The 19,429-nt window shown below is 42.1% G+C and overlaps 1 protein-coding gene across 1 annotated transcript in view; it reads left to right on the plus strand.

Annotated features, from left to right (window-relative positions):
* The first annotated feature begins 16,038 nt into the window (after positions 1 to 16,038).
* The window catches only part of bri3 (brain protein I3), a 28,467-nt gene continuing 25,076 nt past the window's right edge, over positions 16,039 to 19,429 (plus strand). Inside the window, exons 1-2 of the mRNA XM_059979020.1 lie at positions 16,039 to 16,485; positions 17,011 to 17,143. Of these exons, the coding sequence (XP_059835003.1) occupies positions 16,344 to 16,485; positions 17,011 to 17,143 (275 nt within the window). The 5' untranslated portion in view covers positions 16,039 to 16,343. The remainder of the gene's footprint in view (positions 16,486 to 17,010; positions 17,144 to 19,429) is intronic.

Genomic DNA, 19,429 nt, shown 5'->3' on the forward strand with positions numbered 1-19,429 from the left:
TTAACATTGTACACAGCTCCTCAGAGTGCCATGCTGTTGCTTATCTATTCTTGGCAAATCGATAAGACTTCTACTTGATACAAGAAATACCTGAGTATCCTTCATTCAAAGGTTTTGAAATATTGGTTTTATTTCCTAATGGTGAAAACAGTGAGCAAGAAGCTGTCCATGAGTGTATTTCAATAAACAAGAGCTTGTGAACTCAACTGCAATGCCTCATATTCTATTCCAAAAGAGACACTTCCTGTTTCTTTGCTTTCTTCCACTTTGTATTATGATTCAGAAGAATGATTCTGGAAATGAAAGTGCTTGATAGCTCTGAGCCTAAATTTGCTAGAGTTTAGAAAAATGAGGAGGGATCTCATTTAAACCTATCTAATATTGAAAGGCCTAGATAAAGTTAATGCAAAGAGAACGTTTTATCTAAATGCTTTCCTAACTTGTCTGTTCCTATCCCTCTCAAATATACCTCTTCTGAATTACACCAATTGCAATTTGCAGCCTGTAATTTCACTTTAAGCAACATACTTTTGAACTGTCTTTGCAAAGGCAGAGAACGTTGCTTTCTAGCAAGGAATATATTAGCACAACCTTAAAAGAAGCTTTTATTTTCATTTCCATTCTTAGATATGAGGTTTAGTTGGTGAGCCTAAAACAACAGGGCACATCCTCAGAATAGAAGGTCGTCCATTTAGACAGAGATAAGAAGGAATTTCTTTAGCCAGGTGTGTTGAGTCTGTGGAATTCATTGCCACTGAGATCTGTGGAGGCCAAAACATTGCATATATTTAAAGCAGAGGTTGATAGCTTCTTCATTAGTTAGGACATCAAAGGTATGGGGAGAAGGCAAGAGAATGGTTTTGAGAGAGATAATAAACAGCCACAATGAAATGGCAGAGCAGGCATGATGGGCCAAATACCTTAATTCTGCTCCCATGTTTTATGGTCCAAAAGCTTCACAAGCTGATAAGGTAAAGTTTGACAACTATTGAATCTGAACTAGTCTGATTGGATGCTCTTCAACTTTGTCTCAGCAAACTGAAGTCCTGTAGCATGTATCTTACAAATAATAACAACGCACGGGAAATGCTGGACCAACTCAGCAGGTCCTCCAGCAATCTGGTTCACATCTACCACAAATTCACAGCATTTTTGTTTTAGTTTTGAATTTACAGCATTAATTTCACTTCCTTTATTTGAACACAGATGACTTTATTCTGTATTCAGCCACAGGTTCCTCTTTTTTCCTGTTGATGTGCTTTAATTTCCTGTTAGGGATTACAGGAATATGATGTGATTGATCCAAAGTTCTTTCGGAAGTCAAGGAATAGACATGAGACTGGTTACTTCTTGGTGGTTTTATTATGTACTAGTAGAACAAAGAGAATTGGAAACAAGGAGGAGCAAAGGTCTAGTAGGGGAAGGAACACAGAAGTGAAGAAAAATTATGGCAGGCCAATGTGTTCATTTCTTTTATACCCAATAGATAAGAAACATTCTACTCAAATTTGTAGATAAGAGTTAACTCTTAACAGTTATCTGAACCAATCAGAGACCCTATAGAAGTAATGCAATACCAAGAAACTTCCAGAATGATGCTAAGAGCTGTAACCACTAGGGGACACACTGAACAATTACATGCTTATAGATTGTTATATAAAATTCAAGCAGGCATAAATTGCTAAACTGCAAAGAAAATAACCATCATACCATCTAATTCCAACAGGATGTAATCTAGGCAACATACATAAAATGGTAGAGGAACTCAGCATGCCAGGCAGCATCTATGGAAAGGTGTACAGTTGACGTTTTAGGCCAAGACCCTTCTGCAGGACTGGAGAAAAAAAAGACGAGTACAGTTAAAAGGTTGGGGGAGGGGAGGGAGCAACACAAGGTGATAAGTGAAACAAGGAGGGGGAGGGTTGAAGTAAAGAGCTGAGAAGTTGATTGGTGACATAGATATGGGGCTGGAGAAGGGGAAATAATTGATGTTCATGCCATCAGTTTGGAGGCTACCCAGACGGAATATAAGGTGTTGTTCCTCCAACCTGAGTGCAGCCTTATTGTGACAGTTGAGAAGTCCATGGATAGACATAACAGAATGGGAATAGGAAGTGGAATTAAAATGGGTGGCCACTGAGCGATCGCACTTTTTCTGGCAGACTGAGTGTAAGTGCTCGGTGAAGCAGTCTCCTAACTTTCGCCAGGTCTAGGGTCTCAGATGTAATGTTGAGGCTTTATAAGACACTGTTGAGTCCTCATTTGGAGTATTATGAGCAATTTTCAGTCCCTTATCGAAGAAAGGATGTACTAACATTGGAGAGGGTTCAAATGAGGTTCATAAAAATGATTCTGGCTTATCATATGAGAAGCATTTGATGGTTCTGGGCTTGTACTCACAGGAATTCAGAAGGAAGAGGTGGGATCTCAATGAACCCTATCGAATGTTGAAGGGCCTCTATAAAGTGGATGTTTCCTATGGTGGGGGAGTCTATGACCAGAGAACACAACCTCAGAGTAGAAGGATGTCAATTTGTAACTGAGATGAGGAGAAATTTCTTTAGCCAGAGAGTGGTGAATCTGTGGAATTTGTTGCCACAGGTTGCTGTGGAGGCCAGCCATAGGGTATATTTAAGGCAGAGGTTGTTTCTTGATTAGTCAGGGCATGAAGTGACATACGAAGAAGTTAGGAGATTGGGGCTGAGAGGGAAATAGATCAGGCTTGATGAAGTGGCAGAGCAGACTCGAAGGGCTAAATGACCTAATTCTGTTATTATATCTTATAGTCTTAAGGATTCAGTTAACAAAGTAACTTCACATACCAGCTAATGCTGTTTTGCAATTGCCTGCTAGAGATCAGTGCAAGACCAGACTAGTGGCTAGATCCACAGGTTTAACACATCTCTTCTACCACCCAGGGTGGGAAAGGGGCTTGCTGTTTTGTGGATGTTGTCGTTGTTACTCGAGTTGTTCTGCTGAACATTATGTTCATGTTATCAGAGTACCTAGTGACACTTGTAGCTGTCCCCTAGCACATCCTTAGGTGTATTATTGGTTGTCAATACACATTTCATTATATGTTTTGATGTATATGTTATAAATAAATCTGAATTTGACAAAGCAAGCTGGAGAGCATAAGAAAGGGAAACAGGTGTCAGGATCTGATCTTGCAAACCTGTTCTGGCATTCAAGACTAATCTGATCTGGCATCAACTCCACTTTGCTGTTTGGGGCCCACATCTTCATTTTCCATCTATCTTAGCCTTGAATGTACTTCTATTGCTGTTGTGGATGGGGACTTTGATAAAAGAAACACTTACTCATCCTAATCTTAAATGTGCAACATCTTTTGTGAAGTTTGTCATTCAACCTTGTATATCACCAAATGAAACAACGTTCCTCCAGACCAAGTTGCATAACACAGTACAGTACTTATAACATATAACTCACACACTACACAAAGGTAATATTACCACAAATAAATTAACAAATAATAAGGTGCATTTACAACACATGTCAAAAAGTAAACAGTATAACACTACTGGTGCTTCATATGTGATGAGACCTGGGTGGTGGCAGGGAGTTCAGTTATCTCAGGGCTAGGAAGAAGAAGCAGTTTTCCATCCTAACAGTTCTTGTCTTAATGCTACGGTACTTCCTGTTTGATGGTAGAGGGTCAAAGAGATGGTTGGAGGGCTAAGGAGGGATGACTGACAATGCTAAATGCCCTGTGTATGCAGTGCTCCTGATAAATATCTCGGAAAGGTGGAAGAGAAACCCCAATGAACATCTCATCTCTCCTCACAATCCTTTGTAGGGTTTTACAGTCAGATGTCTAATCCTCTAGTTCTAGATATTCCCTCCAAAGAATTATCCTCACTGAATCAACCCTGCAAATCTTATATGTTTTAAATGAAATCACCTCCCTTTCTTCTGAACTCTGGAGAATGTAGGCCCAGTCTGCTTAGACTTTTAGCATAGCTGTTTCATACCTGGAATAAAACTGTTGAACTTTTTTCTATGCTGCCTCCAAGGTAAGTATATCCTTTCTGAAAAGTGTAAGCATTACTCCAGGTCTGACCATAAAACATAGGAGCAAAATTAGGCTAATTCGGCCTCATTGAGTCTGTTCCACCATTCCATCATGGATGATCTCTTGTGATCCCATTCTCCTACCTTGTCCCTGATATACAAATTGATATCCTTACTAATCAAGAACTGATCAATCTCCGCTATAAGTACACCCGATGATTTGGTCCTCCACAGCCAACTGTGGCAATGAATTCCACAGGTTCACCACCCTCTGGCTAAAGAAATTCCTCCTTAAAGGAAAATCCTTGTATTTAGAAGTCGGGTCCTCTGTTCCTAGTGTTACGTACCCCGTAACTGGGTCACTTACCAGCAAAGATAGAGAGGTCCTTTGAAGTCTGATGGTACTATTTTTAACAGTATTTATTGATAAAAATACACCAAAATAATATCAATGTAAACATACAGATAATATATGTCGTCAATACTAAATTTAAAAGCGCGGGTATAATAATAATCAATAAGAAATAGCTCTATCATTGTCTAGGGGATAATGTATTGTCCGATGGAAATATAAAAGTCACTTTAGTTCATTCAAACTGCAGGCTACAGCCTTTGGTTGGAGTCAAGAGAGAGGGTTTAAACTTGCCCATTCCTTTTATGATGTCAATCCTTCAAGAGTTGGTGGGGGCTGATTTCCCCTTTGTGTTAGCTAAAGCCGCTCTTCTGTGGCAAGACCCACCAATTCCGAGACAAATGGAAAAGGACGCACGTGGGCTTTTCCACCGGCTTTCGCTATTACGCTGTTACAGGAGTTCTAGCGTTTCTCCTGGTGCATCTAAAGGGGCTGTTCCCCAGACCCTCTTTTATCCCCACTCATGGGGTCTCAGATGTCACTCAGGGTGGAATGATGCCATCCCCCAACCAGCCCACATTGCCTGAGGGCTTCCACGAAGCATTGTACTCAATACACAATTCCGTCTCCAAGAGACAATGGCCGTTTTCTGTGGCTTTGTATCGCTGAGGGCCAGGACATTCCAAACGTCTCTCTCTCATTTCCTGGGTCTCCTGCCCTGACTGAATAGCGATTCTCAAAAAGGAGGGGGGCACAGGCATAACACTAGACTCCCCAAGTATTGGAAACATCTCCACATCCACCCTGTCTAGGCCCTTCAGTATTTGTATGGCACCCAAGCCCCGTAGTAAGATGTGCCAACTCTTAAACCCCATCTTTCATGCAGAAAAGTTATTTTCTAATTCTTTGAGTGACCTATATCCCATTATACCAGATTCAAATGCTCAGGCTTCCTACATCAGTTTGCGTACTGGAATGTCAGGAGAAAGAGGCAGAGTGGGAACAGTTGCTCTGGTTTGTGTTTGACCTCACCCTAGTAACTAATGAAGCTGATATCAGACAGGTCGGTGTTGAGAAGGCAATGGTGGACGGACCACCTCTGTTCAGCAAAGTGGTCACCCAGTTTGTGCTTAGTTTCATTAATGTAGTGGAGAGTACATCAGGAGAACTGAATGCAATAAACAAGGTTGGAGGAGGTGCATATGAATCCCTGCCTCACCTGGAAGGGCAGTTTAGGAGTCTGGATGGTGATGAGGGAGGAGCTGTATGTACGATGTTATACTTCCTTTGGTTGCAGGGGAAAGTGCCTGGGGAGGGGGAGGGATGAGTGAAATGAGGAAGTGTTCCTTGTGGAATATAGGAAGGGATGAAGATGTGGATAGCAGAGGGATCTCATAGCTGGAGGAAGTGTTGAAAAATGATGAACTGGATGTGTAGGTAGTTGGAGTGAAAGGTAAGGGAAATTTGTACCTATTCTGTTTTTGGAGGGGTGGGGAGTAGATGAAATAAGACCAGGTACATGAAGTAGAGGAGATACAGGTATGGGTTTCACCAACTACAGCAATGCAAAAACTTTGCTTTCTGAAAAAGGATATCTCTGATGTCCTGGAGTGAAAGGCCACATTTCATAGAGTCCTAGAGCTCTACAGCGTAGAAACAGGTCCTTTGGCCTATCTAGTCCATGCTGAACTTTTATTCTGCCTAGTCCCATTTATCTGCAATCGAACCTGTATCCAAAACTTCTGCTGACAATTTATTCCACACTCTCACCACCTTCTGAGTGAAGAAATTTCCCCCTCAGGTTCCCCTTGAGTATTTCACCTTTCACCCTTAGTTACAGTTACAGTCTCTAGTTACTCTAGTTACAGTTTCAACCAACCTCTGGCAAAAGCCTGCTTGCATTTACTCTTTCTATATCCCTTATAATTTTGTATACCTCTATCAAATTTCCCCTGATTCAAAAACAAGAGAGTGAAATCTCAAGAACATTGGTCTTCTCATTGGTCAACTCCAGTTCCACCAACCAACCAATCACCCTGACCCCCCCCCCCCCAACCAGTCAAGTAAGATATTTTCAGGTGAAAATTATTAGTTGCTGATCACTAAATTGTAATGTTTTTGCTTTTGACAGTCTGAAACTATCTCCCCGCATTTCTATTTTGTTTGGTGCAAACACTTCCTCTGTGATCAGTCTGCAACAGAGCTTCCTGACTTCTGCTCTCATGCTCACACAGCTAAATTACGTTACTATCATTTTTTGCAGCTACGTAATGCATAAATTAATCCTTATACAGGGTGTTTAAAGTTCACAGTTGTGGGCATCATAGACAAGGAAGTTATTTACTGGTTTATTCTTATTGGTGCCAAGAGGAGTGGCTTGCTAGGCCATTTCTTACAGAAATTTATAATCACACACAATACTACAGGTTTGAAGAAACATTTGATCAGATTGGGAAAAGGTGGCAGATTTATTCACTATAGTCTACTAATTAATGAGATGGCAATTCTGTACTTTTGTATCTGCAATTCTTGATAGTGGGACTTGGAAAGGCAGAAAGAGGGGCAGGGCTTGGTGGGATTTAGGCTGAATGCAGCAAATTAGGACTAGCTGGGTCAGCATGGACTAGATGGGCTGTAGGGCCTGTACCTATGCTGTGTATGATTAGTCCTGTAACTTAACTGAGTAGAAATAAAAATGGTGGATATGCTCATCAGATCAGACAGCATCCCTACATCATGTTTCCTCTCTAACTCTTCCCATTTCTGATAAATATACCTCTGTGGCTGCTTTATTAGCTACATCTACTCATTATTGCAAATATTTAAACAGCTGACTCAATGCATAATTGCATGCAGACATGGTCAAGAGTTCAGTTGTTGTTTTGACCAAGCACTAGAATGGGGAAGAAATGTGACCTAAGTGACTTTGAACGTGGAATGATTGTTGGTGCCAGATGGGGTGGTATGAGTTAAAATAGTTCTATTTTAATATCAGAGAATGTGTACAGTATTCAATCTGAAATTCTTACTCTTCACAGTCATCCTTGAAAACTGAAAAGAACTCCAAAGAATTAATGATGGAAAAATGTAGAACCCCAAACCCTCCCTTTCCCCCCTCCACCAAGGAACAGCAAAACCCATAAAGAGGGATTATGATCTGCACTCAACAAAAGTATTATTTACCTGACAGTTCAACATGCTACAGGCCCTCTCTCTCACTAACAAGGAACAGAGTCATGTCACCTGTAACACAATGAAAGGGGAGACCAACAAAGTCACTGTTACGATGTTACGATCTGCCACATCATTTTTATTCCGAGATTTTCCGACTCAGCAGCAAACTCTCCCCACCATTGAGAGAAAGAATGATCACTGGAGTACAGAGACCTCTGTCAGCTGCCTCCATTGTAGTGAAATTCTGATGTTCCTTCTCCCATGATCAGACATCCACAGGGCTGCACCCCGGAGGCACGCATCTTCCAGACCGTTACTGAAGAATGTCGGAAAACAGACAGTCGGTGAGCTTCAGAAGTGGAAACTCATCTGCCATAAAAAGCTGCAGTTTGAGTGCAGCTGCAGATCATGGTCTTTGACAGAATCCCAGCCACCTTGAGTATCTCAGAAACTGCTGATCTCCTGGGATTTCCATGCACAACAGTCTCTAGAGTTTACAGAGAATGGTGTGAGAAACAAAAAAAAGGTGTCCAGTGAATGGCAGTTCTGAGAAAGAAAATGCCTTGTTAATGAGGGAGATGAGAGAAGAATTACCAGACTGGTTCAAGCTGACAGGAAAATGACAGTAACTCAAATAGCCACGTGTTACAACAGAGGTGTTCAGAGCATCTCTGAACACACATGTTGAACCTTGAAGTGGATGGGCTACTGCAGCAGAAGATCACAAACATACACTCAGTAGTCACTTTATTAGGCACAAGAGATACCTAATAAAGTAGCCACTGAGCGTATGTCAATTTCTCCAATGTTTCCAATCTGCTGAGTATTTTTAGCATTCTCTATTTTATTTAAACAAGCAATGCTTTTTTAAAATTAAATCATAAACTTCTTCTTTGTAGGCAATCACTTAAGGATTAGTAATGATTTGCTCCTGTTTCAGTTTGGATTAGTGTGGCAAACATACAGATGACAGGATAAAGGAAAGACATCTCAGCCATTGGCAATGATGGTTTTCTGCATAGACTCAGCTGATATATGCATAAGGAACGATGGGTCCAATTTAAGGAGAAATGGACCAAATGCAGGTATTTGGAACCAGCTTAAATAAGCATCTGATTTGACATGGATGAGTTGGGCTGAAGGGCCTTTACCTGTGCTGTATGACTATGTATGAGACCATAAGTCCACTGATGGGAAATTGTTCAGTTTCAGAAGGCTCCAAGCAAAAATTCAGTTTATGACAGATATCATCAGATACTTTGTTTTTGCTGATGACTGTGCCCTCAATGCTGGTTCAAAAGATGATATGCAGCACTGTGTTGACAAAGTTTTCTGATATGTGCACCAATTTTGGCTTACGATCTACACCAGGAAGACTGAAGTAATGCACCAGCCATTTCCAGGGAAATCATACAGGATGGTGTTCCATGGGGGTCTGGGTTGGGACCAATCCTTTTTATGTTATATGTCAGTAATTTGGATAATGGAATCGGTAGCTTTGTTGCGAAGTTTGCAGATGATATGATAGGTGGAGGGGCAGGTAATTTTGAAAAAGTAGAGACCACAGAAGGACTTAGACAGATTAGGAAAATGGGCAAAGAAATGGCTGATAGAATACAGTTTTGGGAAATGTTTGGTCATACACTTCGGTAGAAGAAATAAAAGGGTTCACTATTTTCTAAATAGAGAGAAAATACAAAAAACTGAAAGGGACTTGGGGTTCCTCGTACAGGATTCCCTAAAGGTTAAATTGCAGGTTGAGTCTGTGGTGAGGAAGGCAAATGCAATGTTAGCATTCGTTTCAAGAGGACTAGACTATAAAAGCAGGGATGTAATGTTGAGAGTTTATAAAGCACTGGTAAGGCCTCACTTGGATTATTGTGAGCTGCTTTGAGCCCCTTATCTTAAAAAGTATGTGTTGAAACTAGAGAGGGTTCAAATGAGGTTCACAAAAATGATTCCAGGATTAAATGGCTTGTCATATGAAGAGCATTTGATGGCTTTGGGCCTGTATTCACTCGAATTCAGAAAAATGAAGAGTGACCTCATTGAAACCCATTGAAAGGTGAAAAGTCTTGATGGAGAGGATGCTTCCTATGGTGGAGAGTCTAAGACCAGAGGACACAGCTTCAAAAGAGAGGGCTGTCTTTTTATAAGTCAAGTCAAGTCAAGTCACTCTTATTGTCATTTTGGCCATAATTACTGGTACAGTACATAGTAAAAACGAGATAACGTTTTTCAGGACCATGGTGTTACATGACACAATACAAAAACTAGACTGAATTATGTGAAAAAAAACAACCCAGAGAAAGCTATACTAGACTACAGACCTACACAGGACTGCATAAGGTGCATAAAAACAGTGCAGGTATTACAATAAATAATAAACAGGACAATAGGGCAAGGTGTCAGTCCAGGCTTCGGGTATTGAGGAGTCTGATAGCTTGGGGGAAGAAGCTGTTACATAGTCTGGTTGTGAGAGCCCGAATGCTCCCAGATGGCAAGAGGGAGAAGAGATTGTATGAGGGTTGCATGGGGTCCTTCATAATGCTGTTTCCTTTGCGGATGCAGCGTGTAGTGTAAATGTCCGTGATGGCGGGAAGAGAGACCCCGATGATCTTCTCAGCTGACCTCACTATCCACTGCAGGGTCTAGCGATCCGAGATGGTGCAATTCCCGAACCAGGCAGTGATGCAGCTGCTCAGGATGCTCTCAATACATCCCCTGTAGAATGTGATGAGGATGGGGGGTGGGAGATGGATTTTCCTCAGCCTTCGCAGAAAGTAGAGACGCTGCTGGGCTTTCTTTGCTATGGAGCTGGTGTTGAGGGACCAGGTGAGATTCTCCGTCAGGTGAACACCAAGAAATTTGGTGCTCTTTACAGTCTCTACTGAGGAGCCGTCGATGTTCAGCGGGGAGTGGTCGCTCCGTGCCCTCCTGAAGTCAACAACCATCTCTTTTGTTTTGTTCACATTAACAGACAGGTTGTTGGCTCTGCACCAGTCTGTTAGCCGCTGCACCTCCTCTCTGTAAGCTGACTTGTTGATGAGACCCACCATGGTTGTGTCATCGGCGAACTTGATGATATGGTTCGAGCTGTGTGGTGCAGCACAGTCATGGGTCAGCAGAGTGAACAGGTGGGTTAGGGCCAGGTGGAGGGTGGTGGCAATGGCGTCATCTGTTGAGTGGTTGGGACGGTACGCAAACTGTAGAATGGATATGAAGAGGAATTTGTTTAGCCAGAGAGTGATGAATCTATGCAATTCGTTGTCACATGATGAAATGGCGAAGCAGACGCGATGGGCAAAGTGGCCTAATTGTGCTCCTATATCGTATGGCCTTATGGTCCTATATGCTGAGCCAAACATCATAGTCAAAGACAATCCAATGGACAGGTTCATGTATCTTGGTGCTCAGTGTCCCAGAACATCATCATTGATGATGAAGTAAATGTCAGGATCGCCAAAGTAAGTGTAGCCATCAGCAGACTTTATACCAATGTCTGGAACAGAAGAGGCATAAGTAACCAGATGAAGCTGAAGGTGTATAGGACCATAGTTGTTCCCACTCTGCAAAACATGGATGGTATACCAATGGCATGCCAAGAAACTGAACCATTTCTACACAGTCTGCCTCAGAAAGCTTCTCAACATTAAGTGGCAAGACAGAATGCCTGATACTGAGGTATTTTTACCAAGGTGGGCCTACCCAGTATCTACCCCATCCTGATGCAGTCCCGGTTACACTGGCAGGCACGTTTGTCAGACTATTAGTTGCCTAAGAGACCGCTTTAGGGTGAACTGCAGAAAGGAAAGTGTCCCTGTGGAAGCCAAAGGAAACATTATAAAGACACTCTGAAAACATCACTAAAAGCCTTTGGCATCAACCCGGAAACATGGGAATATATCATGCAGGATCAGGTTGACTGGCACTCCTCCCTTATAAGGGTGCAGTGACAAATGAGGCAGAAAGGACAATAGCAGCAGGGAGATGTAGGCAGTCCAGGAAAACCCAACCTAGCAACCCCCAACACAATGTGGCTATCATTTTTTCTCCACATTGCCAAAGAAACATATGAGGATGGGTTGGCCTTTCCAGCCATCTGTGTACCTACAGACCATTGTACATGGTTTCTGTGCTCAAAGGTACACCCTGTCCATGCACACGTTTACACACTCAATCTTTCCTACACTCTCTGTCGCACTATTCCTCACTCTGATTCCCTTCCTCTTTCACTCAGTCTCAATACCTTTAACCCTTTTCCTAGCCCCACTCTCTCAGTCCCCTCACTCGCTCAGTTCATCATCCTGCCCCTCAAATTATTCTTTTTAGCCCCATAATCTTGGTACATATTGGTACCAATGACATAGGAAAGAAAAGCAAAGAGGTCCTGAAGAGAAAATTTAGAGAGCTAGGCAGAAAGCTGAGAAGTAGGACCTCCAAGGTAGTGTTTCTAGATTGATATCTATGCTACACACCAGTGAAGGTAGAAACAGGATGATTTAGCAGGTCAGAATCAGAATCAGGTTTATTATTACTGGCATGTGACGTGAAATTTGTTAACTTAGCAGCAGCAGTTCAATGCAATACATAATCTAGCAGAGAGAGAAAAAAATAATAAATAAAATAAAACATAATAATAAACAAGTAAATCAATTACATATATTGAATAGATTTTTTTAAATGTGCAAAAAAAATAAATATTGTATATTAAAAAAAGTGAGGTAGTGTCCAAAGTTTCAATGTCCATTTAGGAATCAGGTGGCAGAGGGGAAGAAGCTGTTCCTGAATTGCTGAGTGTGTGCCTTCAGGCTTCTGTATCTCTAACCTGATGGTAACAGTGAGAAAAGGGCATGCCCTGGGTGCTGGAGGTCCTTAATAATGGACACTGCCTTTCTCAGACACCGCTCGCTAAAGATGTCCTGGGTACTTTGAAGGTTAGTGTCCAAGATGGAGCTGACTAGATTTACAACCTTCTGCAGATTCTTTTGGTGCTGTGCAGTAGCCCCTCCATACCAGACGGTGATGTAGCCTGTCAGAATGCTCTCCACGGCACAACTATAGAAGTTTTTGAGTGTATTTGTTGACATGCCAAATCTCTTCAAACTCCTAATAAAGTATAGCCGCTGTCTTGCCTTCTTTATGATTGCATCGATATGTTGGGATCAGGTTAAATCCTCAGAGATCTTGACACCGAGGAACTTGAAGCTTCTCACTCTCTCTACTTCTGACTCCTCTATGTTCCCCTTTGTCTTACCCTTACTGAAGTCCACAATCAGCTCTTTCGTCTTACTGATGTTGAGTGTCAGGTTGTTGCTGCGGCACCATTCCACTAGTTGGCATATCTTACTCCTGTACACCCTCTCGTCACCACCAGAAATGCATGGCTGAGAAGCTGGTGCATGGGGGGCAAGGCTTTGGGTTATTGGATCATTGGCATCTCTTCTGGGGGAGGTATGGGTTGCATTTGAACCAGAGGGGGAGCAATATTCTTGCAGGCAGGTTTGTTAGAGCTCTTGAGGAGGGTTGAAACTAATTTGGTAGGGAGATGGAAACTGGAGTGAAGGGACTCAGGATAGAATGGATGGTAGAAAAGCAAAGGTAGCATACAGTCAGATTATCAGGAAGGGCAGATAGATGATAGGACAAAATTGCAGCCAGTAGGGTAAGTAACAGTGCATTAGGGATGCAGAATCAAAAAAGGTAGCAAATGCAGTAATCAAATTGCTATAATCTGTTCGCAGAGTATAAGAAATAAGATGGATGATCTTGTTGCACTTTTACAGATAATCTGATATGATGTTGTGACCATCACTGAATCATGGCTGAATGATGGTTGTAGTTGGGAGCTATATGTACAAGGCTATAATTTGTATTGGAAGTAGCAGAGAGACTGGTGTGACTCTGCTAGTAAAGAATGACATCAAATCAGTAGAAAGATGTGACATAGGATTGGAAGATGTTGAATTCTTGTGAGTTGAGTTAAGAAACTGCAAGGGTAAAAGAACCCTGATGGTAGTTATATACAGGCCTCCCAACAGTAACTGGAATGTGGACCATAGATTACAATGGGAAATAGAAAAGGCATGTCAAAGAGGCAATGTTATGATAGTCATGGGAGATTTCAACATGCAGGTTGATTGGGAATATCATGTTGGTAAAAGAATGTGTTTGTTGAATGCTAAGGGATGTTCTTTTTAGTGTAGTTTATCATTGAGCCTACTAGGGGATCAACTATACTGGATTCAGTGTTATGTAATGAACTAAAGATCATTTGGGAGTTTAAGGTAACGGAACCCTTAGGAGGCAGTGATCACAATATGATTGAGTTCAACTTGAAACTTGATAGGGAGAAAATAAAGTCTGACAGCAGTATTTCTGTGAAATAAAGGTAATTACAGTGGTATGAGAGAGGAGTTGGCCAAAGTAATTTGGAAGGAGATGTTGGCAGGGATCACAACAGAGCAGCAATGGTGTGAGTTTCTGGGAAAAATGAGGAAGGTGCAAGATAGGTGCATTCCAAAAATGAAGAAATCTCAAAACAGCAAAACAGTACAACCATAGCTGACAAGTCAAAGCTAGTGTAAAAACAAAGGAAAGAATATACAACAAAGGAAAAATCAGTGGGAAGATAGTGGATTGGGAAGCTTTTAAAACACTACAGAGAACATTGAAAAGAATCATTAGAAGGGAAAAGATGAAATATGAAAGCTAATAAACAATATCAAAGTGGATAGTAAAAGCTTTTTCAAGTATATAAAATGTAAAAGAGAGAAGAGAGTAGATACAGAGCTACTACAAAATGAGTCTGGAGAAATAATAATGGGGGACAAGGAGATGGCAGATGAAGTAAATGAGTAGTTTGCATCAGTCTTCACTATGGAAGACACTAGCAGTGTTTCAGATATTGAAGGGTGTGACAAGAGAAGTGAGTGCAGTTACAATTACAAGGGAGAAAGTGCTCAAAAAGCTGAAAGACCTAAGGGAATATAAGTTGCCTGCACCAGATAAACTGCACCTTAGGGTTCTGAAAGAGGTAGTGGAGGCATTAATAGTGATCTTTCAAAAATCATTGAACTCTGGCATAGTGCTAGAGGACTGAAAAATTGCAAATGTCATTCCACTCTTTAAGAAAGGATGAAGGCAGCAGAAAGGAAATTATAGACCAGTTAGCCTGACCTTGGTGGTTGGGAAGATGTTGGAGTCAATTGTTAAGGATGAGATTATGGTGACACAAAACAAGATAGGACAAAATCAGCACGGTTTCCTTCAGGGAAAATCTTGCCTGACAAACCTGTTGGAATTATTTGAGGAGATTACATGTAGGATAGATAAAGGGGACTCAGTGGATGTTATATATTTGCATTTTCAGAAGGTCTTTGACAAGGTGTCACACATGAGGCTGCTTACCAAGTTAAGAGCTCATGGTATTACAGGAAAGTTACTGGCATGGTTAGAGCCTTAGCTGATTAGTAATAAACAGAGTGTGGGATTAAAAGGATCCTTTTCTGGTTAGCTGCCAGTGACTAGTGGTGTTCCACAGGGGTCGATGATGGGACCGCTTTTTATGCTGTGAATTTGTGGAATTTATTACCACAGGCAGCTATGGAGGCCGGGTCGTTGGGGTGTATATAAGGCAGAGCTTGATAGTTCTTGATTGGACATGGCATCAAAGGTTATGGGGAGAAGGCTGGGGAGTGGGGCTGGAGAGGAAGGAAAAGCCTCAGCCATGATTGAATGGCAGAGCAGACTCGATGGGCCAAATGGCCTAATTCTACTTCTATGTCGTATGGTTTTATAACCAGACTTTAATAAAATTCTTTGAGATAATTGTAAATCAACCCCGACAAATGATCTCATAGAACAAAGAACAATTTTTCGAGGATCAGGACTTTATCGTGGTGGAATCTCCTGGCAGGGTTACTCATGCCATTAAGGTCAAGGCAAAGTTCCAGACAAAGAGCAATCAAGATGATGATACATCACAACAGCAGTGAACGCGGACGAAGATGACAGCAGTGAAAGATCCCCAGTCATCTTGCATTCCATGCCGCTAGACCCTGACCCCTATCTGTCAAGGACCGTGTGGTGGCTGCCCATGCATCAGCCAGCTCAGGTTAAACAAAGTCGTGCACGAACGCTCTCCATTAAGGGAATCCACACCCACAGAACATCGTACTCAACTCGAGTGATCGGGTTACTATTAGAACATTCCAGCACAATACACGATGTAGTGCCCACCCTTTTTTTTTACCAATTTAAGATCAATCTAAGCCTTCCTTTGTTATAGCTCTCAATTTTTATCTGATCCATGTACCCATCCAAGAGTTTCTTAAATGCCCCTAATCTATCTGCTTTTCCTACCACCTTTCCCCATGATAGCCGGGACTGGGAGTGGAATTTGTTTTGCTTTGAGAAAGGAGAGTGTGGTCCCTTTAAGGGAAGAGGGCGGGCTGTCTGTGGTGGTCACGTGGCAGTTATCTTGTGACTTTGTATCGGACCTGGGGTGTCCCGGGAAGCGGGCGGTTATGGTGTAACATTTAGTGTATCAGTCGTGGTGTGCACGCTTTGGCTCGTTGCCGGTTCTCGAGTGTAACTGCGCGCTTTCTTCAGCGCTGGATCTCGCCCAGCATTAATAATTCCACTGCAGTTCCCTCCCCTTACCCGCTATATTCCAAGGCGGGGAGGAAGCTCCACCGCCGCTGTTGCTGTTGCCGATCTCCACCACCCTCACCCCTCCCTCTCTCTCTTTCTCTTGTTCCCCTTCCTCGCCCTGGGAAGGACGATGGACAACAAGCCGCTGCTCCAAGATAGGCCCCCCGCATATGCGCCCAGCTCGACGAGCTACGAGTACGGCCAGACTTATGGGACCATCCCGCCGCCTGGATACCAACAGCAGCCTCCTCCGTACTCCTACCCAGCCTCAGGTGAGGTCTCTTCTTCTTGCCCCCTCCCCCGTTGCTTTCCTTTCGGCTCTGTACAGGCCTTTTGTTTTAATCCTCGGTACCGCAGCAGCAGGCTAGTGGAGCTGGAGGTGATTATGTTGAAACTTCACTTCATCCGGAAGAAATATACTGGGTGTTGCTTTTATCTTTTTGCTAGTTCCAATTAAAAGCCGGAGAGATGGAGAGGGAGGAAATCCTTATTTAAGTTGCGTTATTGACGAGATCCTTTCTAATCTTGAGCTGTCAGTTTCTCACTATTGGGTGGCCTCAGTGCAGGAGTTATCGCCAGTAGTTTCGTGATTTATGTATATTGATTTTAGTTGTTTTTCGCTTTTGATAAATGTCAGTAGCATTGTATTTTACACTGAAAATTTGTTTGAATCTATATTTACAGGCAATTAATTTTCTTTGGAATTCTTAAGTATTATTCCTATCCTTGATACACGAGTAATTTTGTTAGTGTTTAGAGTCTTAATTATTTTTAAATAATCGCTGTTTTCTTTTTAGGATACGTGCCTCCTGTTTCAGTAAGTGTTCAGCCTCCTGTCTGTCCAACGTCGAACTATTCCAACACTTACACCATCATCCAGCAACCCACTGCGGCTTCTGTAGTAGTGGTTGGTGGGTGCCCTGCCTGCAGGTAAAATGTTTCCTTCTGATCATCGATATGAAGAGGAAAATGGTTTTAATCTGCTGTGAATGTTTTAAGGAAAATGTAAATCCTTTGTCGAGGCTTGATGGATAAACATACAAATTAGGAACTTGTATAGTGTTTTCAACTGGTGAGTCTACAAACAAGGGCGCACAATCACAAGGTTGGGGCTGGTGGACCCTATAGAAAAAAAATTGTATCAGATGTTGCTGTAGAGGTTGGTGAATTCGCACTGAGTTGTGGAGGGGGCATGTAAAAACTTTTGCCTTCAGTTCCCCAGCCTTTCAATAGATAACTGGCACTGAAGAGTTCAAAGTCGAGTTTATTGTGGCTTGCACAAAGTACATGAACACACAGGTGCAGGCAAAATGTTGTAATATTCACAAAAATCAAATTAAACAAAATTATGCACCAAAGAGCGCAATTCAAACATAAATCAGAGTCCATTGTAGTTCAAAATGCTCATGTATGTTTCTAAATCAAGTAGTGATTAATGTTGTGCACTTTAGATCACAAGACATGGGAGCAGAATGAGTTACTTGGTACATTCATTATGGCTGATTTATTAATCCTCTCAACCCCATTCTGCTGCCTTCTCCCTGTAGCCATTCACATCCTGTCTAACCAACAAACTAGTAACCTCAGTTTTAAATATACCCAGAGACTTGGCCTCCATAGCCATCTGTGGCAATGAATTCCACAGATTCACCATCCCCTGGCTAAAGAAATTCCTCATCTCTGTTCTAAGTTGACACCCCCCTATTCTGAGGCTTTAGCCTCCAGTTTATAAATGGCCCAAAGAATTCAGAGGTATATAACATTCTGAGGGATGTTGATAGGTAAATGCAAGCAGGCTTTTTCCACTGAGGTTGGGCGATACTAGAACTGGAGGTCACGGTTCAAGGGGAACTTCTTCACTCAAGGTGGTGCGAGTGTGGAACGAGTTGCCAGCGGTAGTGGTGGATGTCAGTTTGATTTCAACATTTGAGAGAAGTTTGAACAAGTACATGGATGGAAGGGGTGTGGAGGGTGATGGGACTAGACATATGAATAGTTTGGAATGAACTAGAAGGGCCTGCTTGGAGATGCAAGGATTCAGCTTGGTGTGCTACTTTGAAGTGTAACACAACAGCCAGTTTGCTTACTAGTGGTTCTGTGGTATAATCTTGTGAAGAGCATGTGATCTAGAATTCAGTCCAATGGTGTTACACCAAACCACAGTAACTTTATTAAGTGCATGTAGAACACTGAGATTCGCTTCTTGTAGAACAGTTCCCAACCTTTTATGCCATGGAGCGCAGGTTGGGAACCTCTGCAATAGAATCAGTGAAAGACCAAACCCAATAGACAATAACCAGTGTGCTTTAAAAAACTACAAACTGTGCAAATACAAAAATAAAGAAAAATATTTATTGCTTATTTCTTATTGAGAACATGAGATAGAGTCCTTGAAAGTGAGGGTGAGTGAAGTTATCACTTCTGGTTCAAGAGCCTGATGAATGAAGGGTAACTGCTGTCCTTGAACCTGGTGGTGAGAGTCCTGGAGCTCATGCACCATCCTGTTGATGGCAGCAGCAAAAAGAGAATGGTCTGGATGTTGGGTTTCTTGATGTCCCTGTTTAAGAAGTAGTTATTTTTCTTGGGCAATTACTCTGCTAATGGAGAGGCTGGACATGCTTAGATTATTTTCCCAGGAGTGACGTTATAGAACTGTATATAAACATTGAAGTGTAGACGGCTCCTTATTTTTTTCTCTTGGGCTAGATATGTTAAATACCAAGCTTTAAGGTGAAGGGAGGAGTTTAAAGGAGACTTGAGCAACACACAAAATGCTGGAAGAACTGAGCAGCATCTATGGAGGGAAATAACAGTCGGTCAAGGCAGAGACCCTTCTGCCATGGTGAGGCCACTCAAGTTGGAGGAGCAACTCCTCAATCCATCTGGGTAGCTTCCAATCTGGCAGCATGAACAGATTTCTCCCCTCTCCCCATTCTCTTTTTCCCCATTCCCCATTCTCTCACCTCTTCTCACCTGCCCATCTTTCTCTGGTTCCCCTCCTCCTTCCCATTCTCCCATGGTCCAAATGGATCCAGTTGACTCCAGATTCACTGATGTGGTAGATTAGAAGTTAGACAACTGCAGCACAGTACAAGCCTTTTGGCCTACAACGTTATGCTGTCTTTTTACCAACTCTTAAGTAATCACTCTAACCCTTCCTATATAGTCCTCAATTTTTCTATCATCCATGTGTCTATCTAAGCATTCCATAACTGC

The sequence above is a fragment of the Hypanus sabinus genome, chromosome 9 (assembly GCF_030144855.1).
Source record: "Hypanus sabinus isolate sHypSab1 chromosome 9, sHypSab1.hap1, whole genome shotgun sequence".
NCBI lineage: Eukaryota > Metazoa > Chordata > Chondrichthyes > Myliobatiformes > Dasyatidae > Hypanus > Hypanus sabinus.